The following is a 15,167-nucleotide window of genomic DNA, read 5'->3' on the forward strand; positions in this document are numbered from 1 at the left end:
CCAGAATCTGTTCATGGTAGTATTTATTAATACTACCGTGAACAGATTCTGGTGTAAAATATCGCTCTGAATATTTAACAATTATACGCCGAATGTGAAGTGAATAGTGCAAATAGTGAATAGTCCAAAAATAAACAAGATAACACTTTTTGCCAGGATTTATTTGTTTTTATTAGCGTGATGAGACGGACATTTTGCGATCTCAAGTTTGAGATCTCAATCATGGGATATTGCCCAATATCCCGAGATAGCAAACCAATCAAATTGCGCCATCTTAGGAGGTTCACGTGTAGCATACACTAAATAAATATAGCCAATGCTTATAGCTTGCCAAGTAATTGAAAGCGGTGAAATGCCATCGCAGATTTAACACATAATTTAACTTGTAGGATTGCACAAAGATACAATAAAGGAAAGGGCCATACAAGCTATCTTTTTACATTTTTTGATTAAAGTAGGCTACCTTTGTCATTGTCACACACAAATCTTCAGTTTGTTAAAAAGCAATTATCATTATACTTTCATGGCAACTAACAATCTTCTCTGGTCAACAACCGATAAGTTCCAAAGCCAAATTCGAGAAAGACCCTCTATTTTTTTGATTCTAAAATGGCTTCAATGAGCTCATCGTATTCAAGGGAATGTCTGTCAAAGTCGCCATCTACGGCATAATGATTTGTGATATATTCCCACAGCTCTAACAGCTCTTCGATATTGATGATGTTTCTATGGAAGAAAAAATTGATCATTTCCAGGAAGCCATCTCTGTAGATTCTCATCGTTCTTTCCCTTCCAAATCTTTCTTCTGATCTTTTCTTGCGACCTCGCTGTATTCCTGTAACAAATGCACACATATGAATAAGGCAAAACAGCTGCAGCTGTAGATAGTCACCAAGTAGTTAATACAAACCTGCTTGTTCTCTTATTTCCTCAGAAGAAATTGGGTGAGCGACCATAAATGTTTGCTTCACCGCTGAGACCACTTCTCCTATGGCAAATTTATTTGCGAGAACAGCCCTGTGGACAGAATACGTGCAGGGTGAGGGCACATTGGAAACATTCTCTCAACAGTCCAAAGGTTTTTTGATAAAAAAAACCCCCAGCAACCATGGTTGTAAATAGAGATACATGACCCTGCATGACCTATGTTGACTCCTACTGCTTTGAATATGATTGAGATACAGGAAATAGCAGCAGCTAGGGGTTCATAAGCACACCACACAATGTGCTGTCATGGTTGGATGCAGAAATGGGTGTGGCTTGGTTGGGGGTGTACTGTGGAGTCGGCCCTTGTGCTGGTGTGTGGCCACAAACATCTGGAACAAACAGCTTTTACATTAAGCCTGGTAGGAGGGACAGTCGCAGGGCAGTCTTTCGTTTGGTTCTGTTTTGGGGCTCTTTTTCTACATGTGGGATTCCATGGAAAAATACTGTTTTGGTTTTTACTGCCTATGTCTCATTAGTACTACATCGGGAAATTCACCCTCATGTTGTTAATTGCCATATTCGTTTTTTGTAACACAGCTGTGTGATAACCTGATTGTTTTATCTTTGTATGGTTTGGGTGTTGGAGGTGAGTGTGAGTGTGTGTGTGTTTAATGTTGATCTGAAGAGGATCGGTGGGTGATCTAAAACTATTGGAAGGAAGCAGGGAAGGAGAGAGTACCTGACGGCCACAGACTCTCTACTGCTGCCGGTTGTCAGAGCCATCCCGTGTTGGCCTGTGAGGACCTGTAGGGTGAAGAGATTCCTCCCCTTTGGATCCTTCTTCTGCAACATTTCCAAAAGCCCCTTAAATTTTTCGCTTTCTCCCAATATCCAAATCAAAGGCTCTTTTGCAGCACTCTTCAGGGTGTCCTTGGGTGGGATGTGGTCCGCTTCAACTACCCCCTTGTGCCCAGGGTTTCCTGGGCCCCTGGAGAAGGGCCTGTCGTTCTTGAGGACACTGAAAGCACAGAACATCTGCTTTACCAAAACATATTGTGACACATTTTTCTGGCGCGATTGCAGGGTCCCACATCTACCTGATTAGATTGATAGTGTGTCAAGATTCAAGTGTGGCAGTTTCCAATCTAATCTGTCTAATCTGTTTTAAGTGACATATTCCCAAACAAACAATTTATAATTACGTCCATGAGTTCTGTACTATTATATATGTTACAATAAGATATTAAGGTCTGGGCTACATTGAGAAGTGATTGAGAGTGAATGGGTAGTTTCCATAGAATTATATACGACAAGGTAATTGCACTTTAGATTTTACTATCGTTGTTATTTCTGACGGTGGATTAGAAGATCCACTTTTTGTGGCATTATGCAACCTTTTTAAAGGCCTGTGTCATACGTGGTATTGCTCTCTCTATAATAGCTCTGGTATGTGTAAGTAGTTACGCAGGAATTTCTAGCCGTTATGTATTTATGTATTTGTTCCATTACAAAATTACAATGTGTTTTGAAGAATTGAATGCCTTTTAAGATTCAGTTACGCTTTATAGTTAGTCACTAAAGATTAAGCGTGGTTAATTTGTTTTACTACACATGTAAGCGGCTATAATAATGCGCCGGCAGAATTTGGTAGGAAATGACGGACATCCTTAATTCTGATGTTGTGGGAACATCCTCTATATTGAAAATTATTAAAAATGGACCTCCAAAAAAAGAATAATTTAGAAAAAAATGCTGCTGTCCGTAATGCATCATCTGACGTTGCATCATCGGATGTGAGCAACATAATAACTTACTCTTTATACATTCCACTGGCTCCCACGTGGAATTTACTTTCCAATTCAGATGAATCCATATCTCTTTTTTCTTCATTTTTTGCTGCTTGTTCTTCAGATTTAGGTTTGTTAGATTGAGCTCCATTTCCTGAGCCGCTATTCCCCTGAGTTAAGTTGTTGCATAATTGAGCAAGACTGTCGAGCATGAGGCCAAAGAGGCCACCGCTCCCAGATGTGGGGAACCCTGGTGCGCCAAACCCCATCCCGTCAGCCGTTGGAGATCTTTCGTTGTATCAAGAGCTTGATGGAAAAAAAACAAGGAACGAACCTGCAGCTTCCAATGAAAAAAAACCTTTTTCTGTATTTCCTCAACACAAATAACAGATCACGGGAGAAGACAAGGTCCACTCTGTAGGAGGCTCTGCGTGTGAGTACTCTGGGTTAACGAGCAGGAACTTCTTTTACAAGAAATTCAGAGGGGAGGGGGGAGCAGGCCTCTCCTATGCATTTACAATAAATGCAGAGGGGAGGGGGGAGCAGACTTGCTCCCCGCCCCCCTAATTCATCCAAAGTTATCATTTACCCTAAAACGACATTTCGTTTCGGAAGGCTGGGATATACTTTGGGCAAGTTTATTAGGATGTCTGAGCAGCGAAGCTGCTTGGACATATTGTTTCTGTAACGTTTTTTTCCCCCTCAAATTCTGTAAAAGTCATACTGCAGCCTATACCGTAAGTCGAAAAGCCAGGAGTAATGGTGGATTTTAACTTTTAGGGACAGATAATATGTGCTGATAACAGCGCATATGGTCGGAGACCAACGGTGTGATAATTGTTATTATTATTATTAGTAGTAGTATTATATTATTATATATTTTTTGGGATCAAATAAGAGGGATGACTACTGTCATCGCTCGCAGGGAGACTAGCGTTGCTCACGAATGAAATGAATTGAAATGAATGGGAGAAAAGGGGACAGAGTGGTCTGCGGAAGCGATGTCTGAGATCCAGAGACAGCTTCACGCTACCAGTGTCTGTCTCGTACGGTGTGGAATGAGAGCTCGTGAAGGCACTATTGCGCAAGTACGCAGGCGCGCAGCAAGCGTGCCTGCGTGCTTGCGCAATAGCATGCTGCCCGAAAATGCAGTGTCGCTGTCCCTGGGGAAAGCAACGTTGCGTCGAATTGAAAAAGGAAACCACTATAATGAAATAGCGGTAATATTTCCATATTAATTGATAAAATAACAGGGGATGGGAAGGGGGGATGGCTGTTTCAGAAGGGGGATGATTTTGATCATTTTAATTCCAAAGGGGGATGCTATCCCCCCTCAACTCGAGTGCTGGTTACACCCCTACGCAGAGCATATACAGTGGTTTCCAAACTGTGAGGCGCGCCTCCCCTGGGGGGCGCCAGAGTTCTTCAGGGGGTCCCAACCTGAGAAAAAATAAACCAGAAAAAGTAACAGAAAAAAAACGCGAAGACCCAAAGTCAAAAGCTGTGTTCGAAATCGTTCCCTATTCACTCACTCACTATTCCCTATATAGTGTTTACGATATAGTGCACTATATAGGAAACGAACAAACGAGAATTCGGCCGCTACGCTGAACATTTCTAAACGTCTTATGCGTCAGTAAATGGGCCGGGTATTTGTGTGACGCAGACAGATGCGCCCACATCATGAAAACAAACCGGGCACTCACGAGGAAAACTGGAGGTTGTATTGATGTTGAGTGTAACATTTCCTTGATCAAGTTTTTTTTAAATTAATTTTTAATGTAACATTTTCTATGTTAAATCCCAAATAAATTGTTGACATTTCTAAACGAAAGCCGGAGACTCCATCATTAAATGTATACTTTTTCGCGGTTATTCAGCTTCTTCTCCGGAAAAACACGACTGCATTGCATTGTGGTGTACGTGAGTAACATGTAGGGAACATCGTATGTTCACTCAAATGTTGGGTATTTTAAGTCCACTATATAGCGAATGAAATTTACCACTGAGAATTCGAACACCAGAACAAAATGGCGAGCACCCTATATAGTGCACTATATCCGTGATGGGGAACGATTTCGAACACAGCTAAAGACGCAAACTCATTGCTCCCACTAAAGGAGAGGTGAGCTAAAAAGGAGGCTAAACTGGCAGTTTACAGATTACGCTGTTCAAATGTATTTAAAAAAAGTTAAGCAAAAACATGCTTGGATAAAGATGTGAAGATGTGTTAAGAAATGTGTTTAAAAACGCACAAAGATGATTAGAATGTCTGAAAAATGTTTAAAATGTCTCAAAAATATGATCAGAGATATGTAAAATGTGTAAAATATGATCAGAGATGTTTAAAATGTGTAAAATAATTAAAAGTTCTTTCAAAACACAGGGATTTAGAGGGGGGGGGGGGGGGGGGCGCTCAGCTGAAATTTGTTCTCTGAGGGGGGGCTCACTCTCTCATACTTTGAAAACCCCTGATCTACGCCAACCCTTGCAAGCAGGCTTCCCAGATTAAGTATGCCTCTGCCCACGGCGTCCAGAAGATGACCTTTGATAGCGAAGTGGAACTCCTGAAGGTAGCACACTGCCGTGATAACGCAAAGTAAGTCATGGGGTCATTGTAACCCCACATTTTATCGCACTCTGTCATACTGATACAGGCTACTTTATGATCCCAGTGGACCTTATTTGCGAAATGAATGAAACAAAGTTAATGGTAGAGAATAAAAACAATATTGACACAGCATAGATATACATATTAGCCATGAAATAAGCAGAGTGTGTGTGGCTCATTTCCATAGTGAGAGGTGTTAATTCATTTGCCACAGAGACAAAGGGTTCCCTGTGGAACTCGTACTCTGTTGCTGAGTGGACTCCTCTGTTCAGACGGCACTCTGGCGTGGGTGGCCGTCATTGTAAAGGGCAGAGAGGAGTTTAAACAGCCGCCTCCTCTCTCTGGTGCCAGGGGTAGTCCTGCATGGGTCTTATTTTGCGCAGGGTTTTTAAAGTTGTCCCCATTCCATGCTGGTGCTGCGTATCGCCACAGACGACTCCAACTCGGTGTGTCCTCAGAGTGTGAAATTTGGGGCCACCCTCAAGGGCTGCCGGGGTCTGCTGCAGCGGGCCAAGAAGCTCAGCCTGGACGTCATAGGGGTCAGCTTCCACGTGGGCAGCATGTGCAGGGACCCCGCGACGTACTCAGGCCATCTCCGACGCCCGCTGCGTGTTTGATATGGCTGTGAGTTCAGCGCCTTTCTATCTGAAGATTGGTTCTCCGGTAGGTTCAATGCATCTGGATCCCCCACTTTCCCTTTTGCTGTCCCCAGGAGGAGTTTGGCTACAAGATGAGGCTGCTGGACATTGGTGGAGGGTTCCCCGGCTCGGAGGATGTCAAACTCAAATTTGAAGAGGTAATATATTTACCTTTGACCTGTCTGTCTTGTTTTTGTTCTACTGCTCTTTTTCCAAGAGCATTAATCACCTTTCCATGTAGCTAATAGTGTTGTAACAATACTGGATTTTCTACCTTTGATACACTACCTTAAAAAATATTGATTTTCGATACCACAGGGAAAACTTTATATTTGTTCAGAAAATAAAATGGCGTATATCCACAACTGCAAAAGCATTTTGCAGTTGTGGAGATGTACTGTATTATGTCAGCTTGCTGCCAAAAGAAAGATTGTTGTTCAAGTGAAATTTTAAATGTAGATACTACTTGCCTGAGAGTGAGTAAAGCTAGAACACAGCATATGCCGATTCCAGTTCCAAGTTCAGCTCAAATATAATTGAATGACACCAAGCCAAATACTTGCAAATACACGTATGGCCAACAGATGGCGCTGAAGAACATGTGTTTTGATTTAAGGCAATTTACCAATTTCCTCAAAAACCTTCTTGGTCATTGATTGTCATCACCAGGGGCGATTCTAGGGTCAGAGCTTTAGAGGTGCTGAGCACTCAATGAGCCCCACTGCCACACCACCCACCCTTTTTTCACACAAAAACAAAAAATATTTCTATTGAAAAATAACTTCATAATTTTAACATTGGTTCAACTAACTCAAAAGATTTTATGTTTTGGACATTATTTAACAATTTCAAAGACGAACAAATATAATTTTTAGAATAACATTTCTTACTCCCAAGTTTTAGGGGTGCTGAGCCCCTTTTTAGGGGTGCTTCAGCACCCCTAAAAATGGGCTAGCCTCGCCCCTGGTCATCACCATCTTTAGTGGGCCCAGACACTGGATTTTCTGTTTATGGTGGTTTTATGCGATCAAAGTAAACTTTGTGGACAAAGTTAAGAAATCATTTTTGGTTGTAAAAAGAAAATGGGAAGTTGGTTCTTGATTAGTTATTGCCTCTAGTTCGTTGAATTCTAGTCACAGATTGATATGGTTTGGACTTTTGGAATCAGTGGAGGCTCAGCTTTCATATGATATGGTTTATGTAGGTCACATTTTGTAACATTGCCATTGCTGTGCACGTGCAGTTATGAAACGCAAAACCTTCATGCATAAGCAAGAAAGCTCAGCTGGAATTTGAGTAATGATACTGCAGAGAATGATTTCAAAACCCTTTATGACAACACATAATTAGCTAGGAATGCCTTATTGTGCTTGGCATAGTAAAATGACTCCCTTCCTACTTAAGATCCCAGCAATAATCAACCCAGCCCTGCTGATGGAGGTGTCCGCATCATCGCCGAGCCGGGTCGCTACGTTGTGTCTGCCTACACGCTGGCAGTCAACATCATTGCCTAAAAGGTCATCGTGAAGGAGCAGTCAATAGCAAAGGGGGCTTTTAAGAACGGTTGGACTTCTGAGAAATGTCAATATATGTACATACACAGTGGCCGCCTCCTCTAACTTCAACGGCTTTGCAACTCTAGACATCCACTATGTCATGTCCCGCCCTGCATGGTGAGTTGAGCTTTACTCTAACCCTATTCATAAGTGGCTGCATTTCCTGTTGGTTTATCCACAGAAGCACAAGGGGTCTTTTTTTACAAAATGAAATCTGAAAAAATATCACTGTGCCGCCCATGCCGTTACAGATCAACTACTTGTGGCATCGTAATTGCAGGTTATGTTTGTTTGGGGGATTTTATACGTCAAACTTTGGATCCTTTTGATCTGAGAACCCTCCATTCCATAAAAAGGGGGTCTTTATTCATATCAAGAACTGCTGCTACATGATCGTTTTCCAAGAGGTCTTCACTTCTGTACAGAACTGATTAAATATAAAATTTAGGGACTCAAATGGCTAACTTTCTTTATGTTATGTTTAATGATTTTTTTTTTTGTCAACGGTAGTGATCATGTTATAGCCAAATGGTTAACAATACGATTTTAAATGGATCAGGAGATGGGATTGCATTTATATCGCTTTCCTATGGAAATTTGAGAATTCTGTATTTCTTTCTAATAAATGAAAAAACGGCATGTGTGATACTTTATTTCCTGATCATGTATAAACTGAGAAGTCGATCCTCATGACAAATTAAATGAGCTAAACATTGAATTCGGTTCCTGTTAAACTTTCCTGAAATGTTTGATTTACTTCATGAGTTACACCCTTTTTTTTTTCTCCATACTTCAATTGATAAAGGCCAATACATTATATTATGTAGACTCCGAAAGCAAAAACAGGTTTCCAGAAGCAAAGGAAAAGATATCCATTTATTAGCCCAGTGTGATAGAAATTAACTCAATGGTCAATTCAGAAAAAATCAGCATATACTCAATGATATAACCCCAAGTCTCTTTACCACAATTCAATTGATGCACAGTAAGTTAAAGTTTAGCAAGCCATTCATATAAAACCAGTGGTCGCTGGTGGTGCCATACAGGCCCAAATGCAGCAGACCCTAAATAAGCAGCCCAACTGAAGGAGGTGGGCACAAATGTCTTGAATGCCACTTTGTTCTTATAAAAGCCAGGTTCTCTGGTTTGACTGAACACTGCACCCTTCATTTTTTTCTGATATATAGCCTTAAACAAACTTTTAATGTTGTCTCTGAAGGCCTATTGCTCAATATTGATCAGTATACACTGTCCTTGTTAAGCATAAACTGATTTATAGGTAGTGGCTTACAATGGGAAGCATGCTTTATTCACAGGTATTCAGAGGCAATTATATTTTTTCATTTACAATATACAGAGCTAAAACAGAGATTAACTAACATTACAACTCCATTATATCCAGTGGACAGACCAATTCCGACTTGATCTTGGAAAAATAAGAATTCAGGTGATAGTAAGAATCTGAGGAGACATCATGATTATGACTTTAAAACATTAATGCCTTTCTGTTCGAAGTAGTTCCTGATGTAATCAGTGATGGCTTTCTCGTCGTTCAGCTCCTTCCTGAACACCATGATATAACACTTGGGGACTAAGTGGCACCAGAGCATGCTGTGGCTGGACACAAGGACAGCCGCCGCCTTGATGGCCTCTGTGTAGACCCCGCCTCCGAACAGGTACACTGGTATGAAGATGATCCACACCACCAAAACCAGCAACATGCCGATGGTGACAAAGCTGGCGTTTTTGTACAGATCTGGCAGTTTTTTTCCTTTGAATGCAAAAAGGAAACTGACTACAGCCAATAAAGCCACATAGCTTAAAACGGCACCAAATAGAGCTTTGGATGTAGGATCACACTTAAGTTCGAAGGCTTTGTTTTGTGGTTCTCTTTGAAGAGACGGTGGAAAACAGGCTAGCCATATTGAGCACAAGACCAGCTGGACCCCAAATAAAATAGCGACTACGGCCGGTGGCTGGTTGACCTTTCTGAGCCAGCCCCCCATATTCGGGGAAAAGGTGAAACACACTAAGATCTGGAGGAGGTTGGACAGAATGCAGGAAACACAGAGAGTGAAAGCTATCCCAAATAGCGGCATACCTGTGATGCAGGATAATTTAGAGGGTTTCACTATGAAGGTAAAGCTCAGGCAGAAGCAGGCGAGTAAGGAGAAAAGCTCCAAGAAACACAGGTAGCCGCCAACGGCTTTCACAATGGGAGTGCCTCGATTAACCACGAATATAACACCCACCGTAATGGTGGCAACAAACCCGATTATGTTGAAGACCCCCAGGGTAATTATAAAGGGGTTCTTCCATTCAAGGAATTCATGTTCTTTAACCAAACACCGGTCACGTTGCCAGGATGAATACTCACCTTCTTTACACTTTGTACAATTCTGTGTACCTGCAATAATGACAAATTCTAAAGGGTTAGTTTTTTGCATCTATTTGTTTTTGATATAGAGTAGGAGCATGTATGTTCACTGACTGTTGAATGCATTATTTAATTGAGCAGGTTTATCTATCTACCAAAGGTTGCATGGCTTGCAGAAAACATGCAATCAATGTAAATGATCCTTGCCAATATGCTTTTGGGTAACAACATATTAACACATGACAAAGCGAATGGAAGGCTTTACAATTGAAATGTGATTAGAAAATCATGGTTTTAGTTTGCCATTTACAATAATAACAAACGACTATACCTCCCCTATTATACTTTGTGACATGATATACATACTGATTGCTTACCAATTTCAGGAGAAACGTAACCGTCACTACACACAATACAGAGCTTGCAGCATTCCATTCCATTTTTTTTCAGCTCCTGTCCCACTGGACAGGTCTTACTGCAGTTGAAAGCAGTAATCTTTGGGGGAAGGACAGAATCAACTCAAATTGGTCAACCACTCAGTTTAAGCGATTCACTGTTCATTAAAATTGTAAATTAATTATATTTGAATGTACATATCTATGTTTCTATCATTTTATACACACACAAACACACACATACATACAGTGGGGCAAAAAAGTATTTAGTCAGCCACCAATTGTGCAAGTTCTCCCACTTAAAAAGACGAGAGAGGCCTGTCATTTTCATCATAGGTAAACCTCAGCTATGAGAGACAAAATGAAAAAAATAAATCCAGAAAATCACATTGTCTGATTTTTTAAGAATTTATTTGCAAGTTATGGGGGAAAATAAGTATTTGGTCTCCTACAAACCAGCAAGATTTCTGGCTGTCACAGACCTGTAACTTCTTCTTTAAGAGGCTCCTCTGTCCTCCACTCGTTACCTGTATTAATGGCACCTGTTTGAACTCCTTATCAGTATAAAAGACACCTGTCCACAACCTCAAACAGTCACACTCCAAACTCCACTATGGCCAAGACCAAAGAGCTGTCAAAGGACACCAGAAACACAATTGTAGACCTGCACCAGGCTGGGAAGTCTGAATCTGCAATAGGTAAGCAGCTTGGTGTGAAGAAATCAACTGTGGGAGCAATTATTAGGAAATGGAATACATACAAGACCACTGATAATCTCCCTCGATCTGGGGCTCCACGCAAGATCTCACCCTGTGGGGTCAAAATGATCACAAGAACGGTGAACAAAAATACCAGAACCACACGGGGGGACCTAGTGAATGACCTCCAGAGAGCTGGGACCAAAGTAACAAAGGCTACCATCACTAACACACTACGCCGCCAGGGACTCAAATCCTGCAGTGCCAGACGTGTCCCCCTGCTAAAGCCAGTGCATGTCCGGACCCGTTTGAAGTTTGCTAGAGAGCATTTGGATGATCCAGAACAGGATTGGGAGAATGTCATATGGTCAGATGAAACCAAAATAGAACTTTTTGGTAAAAACTCAACTTGTCGTGTTTGGAGGAGAAAGAATGCTGAGTTGCATCCAAAGAACACCATACCTACAGTGAAGCATGGGGGTGGAAACATCATGCTTTGGGGCTGTTTTTCTGCCAAGGGACCAGGACGTCTGATCCGTGTGACGGAAAGAATGAATGGGGCCATGTATCGTGAGATTTTGAGTGAAAACCTCCTTCCATCAGCAAGGGCACTGAAGATGAAACGTGGCTGGGTCTTTCAGCATGACAATGACCCCAAACACACCGCCCGGGCAACGAAGGAGTGGCTTCGTAAGAAGCATTTCAAGGTCCTGGAGTGGCCTAGTCAGTCTCCAGATCTCAACCCCATAGAAAATCTTTGGAGGGAGTTGAAAGTCTGTGTTGCCCAGCGAAGGCCCGAAAACATCACTGCTCTAGAGAAGATCTGCATGGAGGAATGGGCCAAAATACCAGCAGCAGTGTGTGAAAACCTTGTAAAGACTTACAGAAAACATTTGATCTCTGTCATTGCCAACAAAGGGCATGTAACAAAGTATTGAGATGACCTTTTGTTATTGACCAAATACTTATTTTCCACCATAATTTGCAAATAAATTCTTTAAAAATCAGACAATGTGATTTTCTAGATTTTTTTTTTTTTCATTTTGTCTCTCATAGCTGAGGTATACCTATGATGAAAATTACAGGCCTCTCTCATCTTTTTAAGTGGGAGAACTTGCACAATTGGTGGCTGACAATACTTTTTTGCACCACTGTACATACATACACTTTGTGCTCACCGTTACATTTGCCATCGTTGCAACAAGATTCGGGGGGAGAGTGATTTTTCCTCCTGGCAGGTACTCTCCAATAGTTCCCGAACTGGGCGAGTTCCATGCGACGATGTCATATCCAAGACGGGGATCTCCATTATCATCAAACACTATGTGTGTGTCATCCACGGTGAGGTTGACATTCTTGATTTCATTCAATAGCTGTAGCAACAGATACGATCAGACCACACGTTTTACAGGATATTCAAATTTGTTCTTATATGGAGGGTAGAATCAAATATTGTATGAAACATTATTGAATTTCTTTAAACCTGAATGTAACTTTTCTACTACAGCAATTTATTCCATTACGAATCAATCCATCCAGAAAACATCTCCCCCCCCCCCATATACACAACCACAAACCCAGCCACATCCAGACCCATACAGTGGAGATCCATCCTATTATGTTGGTGTATTTTGTATATCAATTTGATTATTGAAAGGCCCTCAATGTAGCCTACCTCGTATGCCGTAAAGCCGGTATTTCGTTGACATTGTTTTTTGTCACACTTCATTAGACTACTCAGAGCATTGGCGATTACTTCGACTGCCAAGTAGATATTGAGGGACAAATCCCAGAAAATGTAATGCACCAGACATCTCGTTTCCATACATTGGTTCGCCGTTAGTGAACAATTCAGCTTCTCTTGAGGGGCACTTGGACAGGGCGGATGGTTCAATTTATGATACTCCCATAAGGGGTTTGAGGAGTTTTCTTCGACCATTGAAGATACGTAGTCGGCAAAGCCTTCAACAATGTTACTTTTAAAGGCGATTCCAAAGAAGGACCCGATTGCCTCGATGCCTGGGAGCTCTTTGATTTCAGAGGAGTTGGACCACGTATCACTAGCGATCCAAGTTCTGTTCAGGTTCATCTGAATGGCGGCCTTCAGGACAAGCTTCACGTTTGACTCCTTGGTGAACAGAATGATAGCCTCTGCGGTCGAGTTTCCGATAGTGTCCATTAGCTCAGTAAATTGCTTTTGGGCATTGCTATCGCTGAGGTCCAAATGGGCAGGCAGGATGAACTTAAAGTCAACGCACACATTATCCATGGCATTGAAATGATCCACCAAGCTGTCGCTGCCGTATTTGCCGTACTCGTCGTCGCTGCCCACAATTCCGACCGTCTCCCAGTTGAAGGTCTTCACAAGCTCTGCCATGGCTTTGGTCTGCACCACGTCGCTGTTCACTGTCCGCAAAAAAGTGGGGAACTTGGCCTTCTTGCTGAGCAGTTCACTGGTTGATGCATAACTAATCTGGGTTCAGCAAACACACAAAGCACACACAAAAACATATTTTTAGGCATCTATATTAGGGGTGGGAATCACACGGTACCTCACGATACGATACATGATACATGGCCAACAATAAAGATAATATCGCGATGCAGCGATTCTGCAATGATCTATATAGTTAGAAAATCCTATAACGATACATCGCGATATATTTCTAGCGATGAATACAAAAAGACTGTGAAAAGGTAAAGTGCTGAGTTTTTCCGTAACTCGTGTTTGGTTAGTTAACTTCAGTTCAAGTTTCCTTGAGGCGACGTACTGTTGCACTGATGCAACTGCGACATACTACAGGGGATTGCACTGATTAGCACAACTGTAGTGCCACCCATCAACATGATTTCCACGGGCTCAGTGGATGGGGACGTATCGTCACCGAATTGTAGAAGAGAATAGCCCAAAAAAGTATGAAAAGTATATAACTTAACATGTTGTGTTGACCACTCTTGTGCGTGTGCGTGTGTGTGTGTGTGTGTGTGTGCAGAAGCAGAAACTGACGGTTAGCGCTACAATTATGTGGTCTTAATGTCTGCCTCAATATCGTGTGGTCTACATAAAGCAAGAGAACCAAATGCATTGACATCATCCCCTACCTGGGCGATCGATGACAGGGTTAATATTCGTGCAACAGCGATGGACACTTCGGAAGAACCCTCGGCGATCACTGCTTTGACTCGAGGGTCGGGCGCTGAAGCGGGCTTCCCTCCAGGTAACAACCCGCACTGGGGGTCCCGTTGGTCGACGCACATGTTGAGGGCCATCCGCAAGGCCAGGGACACATCCCCGCAGGTATCGTACACGTCGTAGCCAAGTGTCACGTTAGGCAGAGTTCCGCGCTGGTTTACCCTCTTGATCGCAAATATCATCATTTGGGCACATAGGAATTGTTGAAAATGATACCTGCACAAAAAAACAACAACAAGGAAAGACGGGTATTGTAAATATTCAAAAATAACATTATTAATTAATTGATTTGAGTTCGGCTGTACTCACTCGTTGCACGAGACGTGCCTCGATGACGGGAAGGTGTAATTGGGTTGTAAGTGAATCGGGAAAAGCCCACCGATGATGACGTCCCCATCGGAGTACTCATGCAGGGGCTGGTGAGTCGCTGCTGGAAGGGTGCAAAGCAGACCCGGGAAACTGAAACACAACAGAAAGCACCACATGCTGCCCACCCTGGAGTGTACCGCACTGGGGAAAGCTCTACTGAGGCTCCTCGTTCTGCTGCTGCCCTTTTTCAGTTCCCTGAAAGAGACGTTATCTGTATGATAATCTGTAAATAGGGGAAGTCAGAGAAACTATTTCCCTTGCCTGTCCCGGGTCCGTTTTATAAGTCAAATACATGATGCCACCTCATATGCAAAGCATCTATTTTATCAAAATGCAGCCTTGGAGCTAAACAAATAAATATTAACATTAAATTGAATGTCTCTTAATGGATATTCTGTGCCAATGTGTGTGCCTGCACTTTTGCGTGCAAAACTAATGGCAGCATGTTTTGCATGGCTCCGTCACCTGTGAAAGTAAGTTGGGGAAAATGCCTTAGTTAAACATGCAAGTAAGACATGCTGTGTGTGCGAATGGCACTGAAGGCCAACCCAAATCCCGCCACAGATGATGGTTGCATCAGGCCCAAATACTCTGACCGAGTTTTGTACATTTATAT

General features: G+C 42.2%; 1 protein-coding gene, 1 long non-coding RNA gene and 1 pseudogene across 3 annotated transcripts; 1 reads left to right on the forward strand and 2 right to left on the reverse strand.

The window, feature by feature from the left end:
- Positions 1-158: 158 nt before the first annotated feature.
- LOC307086543 lies at positions 159-3,158 on the reverse strand. The gene is made up of 4 exons (XR_013812443.1): positions 2,742-3,158; positions 1,667-1,945; positions 911-1,017; positions 159-835 (listed from the first exon to the last, which is right to left on the reverse strand). It is a non-coding gene; the product is annotated as an uncharacterized lncRNA (long non-coding RNA).
- A 2,574-nt stretch (positions 3,159-5,732) lies between these two features.
- Positions 5,733-7,497, forward strand: LOC307086949 (ornithine decarboxylase 1-like; annotated as a pseudogene). The gene is made up of 3 exons: positions 5,733-5,949; positions 6,038-6,121; positions 7,368-7,497. The product of its transcript is annotated as an ornithine decarboxylase 1-like (transcript).
- A 902-nt stretch (positions 7,498-8,399) lies between these two features.
- Positions 8,400-14,685, reverse strand: LOC307086533 (G-protein coupled receptor family C group 6 member A-like). The gene is made up of 6 exons (XM_079751774.1): positions 14,492-14,685; positions 14,092-14,398; positions 12,665-13,462; positions 12,168-12,362; positions 10,274-10,391; positions 8,400-9,926 (listed from the first exon to the last, which is right to left on the reverse strand). The coding sequence occupies exons 1-6, from the start codon at positions 14,665-14,667 to the stop codon at positions 8,998-9,000; spliced, it is 2,523 nt and encodes an 840-aa protein (XP_079607900.1). The 5' UTR covers positions 14,668-14,685; the 3' UTR covers positions 8,400-8,997.
- Between the last annotated feature and the right edge of the window lie 482 nt (positions 14,686-15,167).

Source organism: Pollachius pollachius, assembly GCF_949987615.1.
Source record: "Pollachius pollachius genome assembly, chromosome: 15".
NCBI classification, from domain to species: domain Eukaryota; kingdom Metazoa; phylum Chordata; class Actinopteri; order Gadiformes; family Gadidae; genus Pollachius; species Pollachius pollachius.

Bases quoted from the DNA above. Each gene is read 5' to 3' on its own strand.
- LOC307086533 (XM_079751774.1), bottom strand. From the start codon at position 14,667: ATGTGGTGCTTTCTGTTGTGTTTCAGTTTCCCGGGTCTGCTTTGCACC. The intron at 13,463-14,091 runs GTAGGGGATGAT...TGCTGAACCCAG, and splicing joins CCCTGTCATCGATCGCCCAG to ATTAGTTATGCATCAACCAG. The intron at 12,363-12,664 runs GTAGGCTACATT...CTGTTGCTACAG, and splicing joins CCGGCTTTACGGCATACGAG to CTATTGAATGAAATCAAGAA.